The 8,168-nt window shown below is 47.5% G+C and overlaps 1 protein-coding gene across 1 annotated transcript in view; it reads right to left on the reverse strand.

Moving 5' to 3' along the window:
• LOC106808495 overlaps window positions 1-8,168 on the reverse strand; it is a 30,318-nt gene that overhangs the window by 4,856 nt on the left and 17,294 nt on the right. The window contains exons 7-8 of the mRNA XM_014811237.1: window positions 1,385-1,557; window positions 930-1,040 (exon numbers count right to left, since the gene is read on the reverse strand). Coding sequence (XP_014666723.1) covers window positions 930-1,040; window positions 1,385-1,557 — 284 coding nt within the window. The remainder of the gene's footprint in view (window positions 1-929; window positions 1,041-1,384; window positions 1,558-8,168) is intronic.

Consider the following 8,168-nt stretch of genomic DNA (forward strand, 5'->3'; position numbering starts at 1 on the left):
TATATATATATATATATAGAGAGAGAGAGAGAGAGAGAGAGAGAGAGAGAGAGAGAGAGAAACGGCTAGGCGGACGGACAGACAGACAGAGACAGAAAGCGTGGCGGCAAGTCAAAGACTTAAGTTATGTTTCGGAACCTTTGCCCCTCCCACTCGTGCCTATCGACTATGATTACGTTACATTAGCGCTGCAATCATGCCGCCGACATCGGGGGTCGCGCGGCTCCGATTGAAGTCATTAAAGCCGAATGTTTGGGTTTTCTGGTTGAAGACAATAACTAGGACGCGATCGCGCGTCTAAACATTTATATCGAGCGGAGAGAAAATTTCCCGCGAGAAAGAAATTCAAAAGAAGTGTGCGCGGCAGTCTGCCGCGGCCGTGTTTTACAATACAATGTTTGCATATAGATGCGCTCATATGGTCTATGTCCTCCAGGGTACTGCCGGAACGTACCCTGGGTACGGTCCGGTATACCGGAACGTACCCTGGTAACTATTTGATATGGTTAGGGTTAGGGTTAGGGTTAGGGTTAGGGAGTGGGCGTAGGCGACTCCCTAGACTCGTTAGTAGAGTAGGCGAGTCACGGTCCGGCATATTAGATAGTACCAAGGTACGGTCCGGTACCCAGGGTACGTTCCGGCAGTACCCTGGGGGACATAGACCCTCTCAGCTATAGCTGCAGCTGTACGCGTGCGGGTACATGCATTGCCGAGTCGGAGATACGAGGCTATTCTTCCCAACTCCCTGCTGGTATTTTACATTTCCCGACCTCTCGAAATAATATCGTGTTTATTTTCCCAGTTCACTGCCAATAGAAGGATCGGGTTTCCACAGGAAGCGTGTAGAACAAGCGGTGTTTATGGCGGTGTCGCGTTCTTGTTACAAAGTTAACTAGGGTACTATATAATGCAGCAAAAAAAGCGTTTACCTCTGCACTGCCTGAAGGGTGTGTACGAACAGGGGAGACTGTAGTACAAGAGAATTCCTTATGCACATGTTAATCCTCGCCTTCTTCTGATGTCTAGCATTCTGTTTCCATCTGAACAGTAGAGAAAACCAATGTTCAAAGATGTTTTTTAACATTAATTTGCAATTATTCTTAGCTAAGGTGCGTACAGCCAGGGGCCGCTGTCAGAAATAAAATTAGTCTTAACATTAGTCTTAACATTATAGTCGTAAGTGCTATCTTAGCATTAACATTAGCATTAGCATTAACATTAGACTTAACTTTACGATGTTTCTGACAACGGCCCCAGGCTGCGATTGAAGCTACGCCTGTTACTGAATTGAACTTTTCTAGCCATCTATTCATATCACGATACTCGTTATCCTTTACACGATAATAATGTACATCGTGGAGGAAAGCATCTTCATAAATCGTACGTGAAGAACGACTTCCTGATAGAGAAATCTCGGAAGAAGGAGAGTTGGAGCAGGCCATGAACGATGACTGCCTCCCTCTGCCACTCAGCGAGAGAAAGCTTTCCCAGCGGCTTTCTTCCTGATGTGACGTGGAGAACCCCGTACGCGGAGAAGACAAAATGTTCCGCATCAGCCTGCAAATAAGACTTATTTATTCGAGTGACGCTGTAAGATAGAAGTGGTCGACATACGCGTACTTTAAAACTACTACGTTATTTCACAGATTTCCGCCCATGTACAGGCTTCATTTTTTCGCATACGTGCGTGGAGTGCGCCCACGCATGTGCCTGCGTTTACCTCCGTGCATGGACGCGTGCGTGTGTGTGTGTGTGTGTGTGTGTGTGTGTGTGTGTGTGTGTGTGTGTGTGTGTGTGTCGCGCGCGCGCGCGCGCGTGTGTGTGTGTGTGTGTGTGTGTTGTTGGTTGGGTGTGTGGCGTGTCTAGTGCGTGCGTCCGTGTGTGTATGCTGTGCCGCACGCTGCGGTTTCTGTGTGGTGTGTGCTGTGTCGTGTGTCTGTGTGGTGTGTGTGCTTGCGTGGTGGTGTGTGGTGTGTGTGTGTGTGTGTGTGTGTGTGTGTTGTGTGTGTATGCACGCTTTGTGTGTTGTATGCGTGTGTGTGTGTGGTGTGGTGTGCGCGCGCAAGCGTGTTTGTGTGTGTGTGTGCTGTCTAATATATATGCGGCGCGTTGTGTGTGTGTATGCTGTGGTGTGCGTGTGTATGTGTTGTGTGTATGGCGTGTGTGTGTGGCGTGTGGTATGTGTGTGGTGTGTGCGCGTGTGTGTGTGTGTATGCAAATTCCAAATTAACACGTCATATATTTTATATTCATGAATGTCTGCGTGCGTGTTTTCGAAGCGTACGAGAGGTGTTTGTGTGCGTGGACCGCGTTGACATGTGCGTTTAGAATGTCAAGGTCTCTCACTCCCCCCTATGCTCCCGTCTTGCCTCCTCTTCTCGGTTACCTACAATACTACGATAGACCTGTAAAATTAAAAAACTGTTAATTTTGCGCTTCATCAAAATTTATCAGCCGCATGGCATAATGCGGAGTGCACGGTACTACGTACACGTGCACAATCCAAACGGAGCATTTTGAAGAATCTATTAGGGCTGCGTTAAGCCCAGTGCGTGTTAGGATACATACGGAAGAGCAATACATCCCCACGCACGGATTTGTCAACAAGCGCGCGCACATTCACGTATTACACGCGTCTTGCTAATCGGGTGAAAAGACTCCAAATGCGGCGTTTTCCCTATAATAGCTCTGACAATACACACGGCGCCGAGGAGGCAGATATAGAGCGGCGTGATTTTTCTCGAATGTTTCTCTGTAAGAGCGCCTTCTGCGACTTGCAAGAGTTTCTCTGACGTGTCACATGTCACATGATAAGCTGTGTCACGTGTTCTTCATGTCGGAAGAATTGTAATCGCTTTACACGAAAATAACCTTGTGTCTAACTTCGTTCCTTGCGCGTTTATCCCGCCAACCAAATTTTCTTCGTAATCGCTTGAAATTGTGAATTTAAGCGTATTTGAATTATTCATGTCGCTCGATATTCAGGTTTTACGAAACGATTGAATCGCATAATATTATTTTCAATAGAGTTTGTTCTCAAAGTGTGTGTGTGTGTGTGTGTGTGTGTGTGTAGTGTGTGTGTGTGCGCGCGTGTGTGTGTGGGTGTGTGTGGTGTGTGTGTGTGTGTGTGTGGTGTGTGTGTGTGTGTGTGTGTGTGTGGTGTGTGTGTGCGTGCGCGTGCACAGTGTGTGTGCGTATATGTGTGCGCCGTGTGCGCGAGTATTAGCGTTTGCGCCGCCGCTGTACGCTACGCGTATATAGAGGCGGATTTCACTGCTACCCGATGATCGCCCCTCCTAGTTAACGTCTTTATGTACCCATGTTATTCAGGCGCTGAAAAGGGTCTATGTCCCCCCAGGGTACCAAAGGCAGTGTAACACAGGATTTGTATTCCAGGGGATAGGGTCTAACCGTAACGCCGCAAACTTGCGAGCACGCGAAGGGGGGGGGTGCCGGGGGGCGCTCCCCCCCAGAATCTTTTCTTGAAATTTAGACCCCGTTAGGATGCGTTTCTGCGCGAGCGGGGGGGGGGGTCCGGACCCCCTGGACCACGCCTTACACGCCCCCTGGGGTATGCCGGAACGTAGCTGGTACTAATCTACTATCGGCCGACTGTACCTCGCCTATTCCACTAACGGAGTCTAACGGAATTCGCCTACGCTACTCCCTGTAACCCAACCGCTAAAACTTAACCTAACCATGATTCAATAGTTAATCCAAGTGTACTTCGCGGTATACCCGGACCGTAACCCAGGGTACGTCGGCAGTACCCTGAGGAACTAGACCCTATGAGCTTTATTAGCCATCCCACAATGACGACATCCGCTATATCCTTCGTGAATAACCTGTCATGAATAAATTACATTGATAGTAGTAATATATATATATATCCGTGATATTATTTTGCACAGGCTGTGCCATGAGACGCCCATCCTCTAAAATCGAATAACTCGTGCTTGCTTACGCGGCTCTGCTGTATCGTAGTCTTTTGTTAGTTGATTTACTTGGCTATTACGCGGCCAATTTCAACTGGTTGCTTTGGGCACAGCGCTTCAAGTTTGCCGCGTGGATGTTTTACGAGGCGCGGCTTTATCAGCGTGACACGCGAGACTTGCAATAAATTGTATGAATAATCGGTAATAAATATCAGTGGTCACTTCGTCGTGCTGATAACGCCGCGTGACCACGTCAATGCGTCTTTTTATATGTCGCGTTACGACTCAAATTGACGGCAATTCAAAGACGGGTGATCATTAATATGGGAATATGGGAATAATATAATACATCATATGGGAAGTCGACATTAGCCGTACAAAAACTACACGACAATTTTAAATTCACAACCACAAACGAAGACGCATAAGCTGTTTTCTCCGCGAATAACGGCCGCTCGCAAAACAGCGCGGTAGCGAGTATTGCTTCAAATGCATAGTTAGTATATACCGGCTATGAGTGTTTCTGTAAACGCTGCTAGGATGGTAAAAGTGTACGGCGTCCTTCTTAAGCAGGTATTGGCTAATGAATAGCCCGCCTGCGCACGGAGAGAGAAGCTATGAGAAGCATTCATGGTTTCAATATAAAAGTCATTATACTACCGTTTTCTCTTTCTTCCCATAGTGTAGCATAGAAGTACGCGTGTGTCCTCGTGCTTAATCCCCCTCCCATCTAGCCGCCTCATCTCAATGTTCTTCTCTCTCGCCTCACTCCCTACTCATCCATTGTCCCATTCCTCTATCCATCCACTGGTCCGTTCGGTACATCCATAACGCTCCATCCTAGTCCATCTACCCACTACCCATCCATCCATCATGCCAGTCCAATCATCCATCATCCATGCCATCATCATCCATCCATCCCATCGCATCCCATCCATCCATCATCCATCAAATCCATTCCCATCCATCATCCATCCATCCCATGCCATAACCATCCATCCATCCATCCATCCATCCATCCATCCATCCTCCATCCATATCCATTCCATCCATCCACCATCCATCCATCCATCCATCATTGCCATCCATACCATCCATCATGCCATCCATCCACATTCCATCCATCCATCCATCCATCCATCCATCCATCCATAAGCCATCCATCCATGCCATGCGCGGCATGACAGTGCCATGCCACATCCATGCCATCCATCCATCCATCCATCCATGGGGCCATCCATCCATCCATCCATATCCATCCACCATGGCCATCCATCCATAGGAAAAAAAAAAAAAAAAAAAACATCCATCCACCATATCCATCCATCCATCCATCATCCATCCATCCATCCGATCATCCATCCATCCATCCACATCCATCCAATCCATGCCATCCATCCAATCCCATCCATCCATCCATGACCACCGATCCATCCCATCCATCCATCCATCCATCCATGCCATCCCATCCATGCCATCCATCCATCCATCCATTCCATCCAATCCATCCATCATCATTCCATCCATCCATCCATCCATCCTCCATCATCCCATCCCTCCATCCATACCATCCATCCATCCATCCCATCCATCGCCATCCATCCATCCATCCCATCCGCTATTCCATCCCATCCATCACCATCCATCATCCATACCATGCCAATGCCACATCCATCATACCATGCCATCCATCCATCATCATCCCTCCATCCCTCCATCCATCCATCCATCGCCATCCATCCACCATGTCCATCATCCCACCAATCCACATCCATCCATCCATCCATCCATCCATCCATCCATCCATCCATCCATCCATCCATTCCATCCATCCATTCCCATCCATTCCATCCTCCATCCTAACCCATACCATCCATCCCATCCATTCCATCCATCCATCCTGCCATCCGATACCATCCTACCATCCATCGCATCCATCCTCCATCGCATCCATGCCATCCATGTCCATCCATCCATCCATCCATCCATGACCATCCACTCCATATCCATCCATCCCATCCATCCATCCATCCATCCCATACCAATCATCCATCCATCCATCCATACCACCATCTATCTTAACCGTAACTGCTCCTCCGGTGTTGTGTATGGTAAGTGCATGTAAGTGTGGCATGCGGTGTGCGGGCATGGTTGTGTATGTGCTGTGTGTGTGTGTGTGTGCGTGCGTAGCCGTGCGTGCGTGCGTCGTGCGTGCGTGCCCGTGCGTGCGTGCCGTGCGTGCGCGCGTGTGGTGTTGTGTAGTGTGTTGTGTGTGTGTGTGTGTGTGTGTGTGGGTGGGTGTTGTGTGTGGGTGTGTAACCACCACTGTGTGTGTGTGTGTGTGTGTGTGTGTGTGATGTTGTGTGTGTGTGTGTGTGGTGTGTGTGTGTGGGGGGGAGGGGGTCTGTGTGTGTGTGTGTGTGTGTGGTGTGTGTGTGGTATCGCGTGTGGGGTGTGTGGTGTGTGTGTGTGTGTGTTGTGTGCGTTGTGTGTGTCGTGTGATGTGTGTGTTGTATGTGTGTCGATTGATAGTATGTGTGTGTCCGTTGCGTGTGTGTGTGTGGTGTGTGTGGTCGTGATGTCGTGGCCGTGCTGGCGTGCGTTGCGTGCGTGCGTGCGTGGCGTGGATGACAAATTCCCTTTATAATCATTCCCTTTATCGAGGTCGAATAAATTGGGCCGAACACACACTACTCGAACTTAACAATGTCACCTATGCGTACCCGATTCGTTATGTGGCAGAAATCCTAAGACAGCAAGTGGGCACATTTATGATACATCGAACAGATAACATATATTATACTAAGTTGAACTTTATAGCAGGGCCAACCGGCATTAAAAATTCTTAATATGATTTTCACTGTGACTGTTTTTCTTTGATAGCCCGGGATGTGCATAGCCTGCAGAAGGTTTATAATGTAGATCTATAGTTATCTTATATATAGATCGATATATCTTATATTATAACCCACTCCTGAATAGCTGGGGATATGATAGCCATTCTATAGCCCGCCTATAAAACACAGCGTGTCGCGGAACGGTCGGTAAACTCAAAAACGTAAAGCAGGTTAAACACCCCTTAACTCTTAACCTTAAACCTCTTACACAATGCACTGTGGTAACGTTAAATTAGGCATAAGGATTGCGAGTCCGTTGCGATGATATTGAAGTAGAAGAAACTCGCTCTTTGTCCGAATCGCTGTACTTGATGAACCGCTCCACAGCCTATCCGTCCGGCTTTAGTTTCGTATCGGTGCCTTTTGTTCTGTGTCGCGACGAAGGTGATACTCTGACACACGTTGATAATGCAAGTACCTTTACGACTTCACTATATCATGGTTATTAAATACAAGTAAGCCCCGTTTAATACCATCAATTACACCATCATTGTGTCAGTCATCAACATAAATATCGGCAAGTGAAATAAACCAGTGCGCAGAAGCGACCGAGCGCTCACTAACGTCTAACTGCGATGACTTCTGGGTGGGAGTGGTGGGATTCTAGTAAACCTTGTTAGTCCCAAATGTGTTCACATACAGCCGAACACATGGAATGCACCAGGGATGGTATCAAGGAACTTCTCAAAAGATGTCGTTGGATCGGTTATGAAGTGCCACGAGATTGGCGCGACGTTTAACGTGTATTCAGATTAAAGATGAAGCTCCCATCATGACGTAGGTAGCAACTAACTATCTGGCCAGAGACAGAATAGGTAAGCACTCATCCCATTTACCTACGCAAGCCTACAGACTGCAATAGAGACGCTGCCACCTGTAACCAATTAACGCGAGGCAAGAAACTCCACAATCACCAACAAGCATGCACTGGCAGTAGCCACTGGCAGTGGCATACGTTACATCTAAGCATACTGACAGTACAGAATGCCCATAACGAAATATAGGATTTAAGGACATAAACCTTTCTTTAACCAAATTTTAGCTTTTGAATTTCACTGTGACATTGAGGCCTCATACACCAGGCAGTATAGAATCTACTAGCCAAACCCGGAGTCAAATTTTTCTAACAGACAGTCAACAAATCCATGTTTAATCTTCCTCTCTCTTGAGCGTCAAAGTTATCTGACAACTTACTTTCGCATGTCAGCAGAGAAGTAGATTTCATGGTCCTGTTCAATAATGGCCATAAAATGCTAGGGTCGCCGCTGAACACAAAAAAGTTTTTTCCAATCGCTCCGTCAGACCAACGTTCGCTCAGAAATGTCCTAAAATATGC

This window comes from Priapulus caudatus, unplaced genomic scaffold, assembly GCF_000485595.1.
Source record: "Priapulus caudatus unplaced genomic scaffold, Priapulus_caudatus-5.0.1 Scaffold282, whole genome shotgun sequence".
NCBI classification, from domain to species: Eukaryota; Metazoa; Priapulida; class Priapulimorpha; order Priapulimorphida; family Priapulidae; genus Priapulus; species Priapulus caudatus.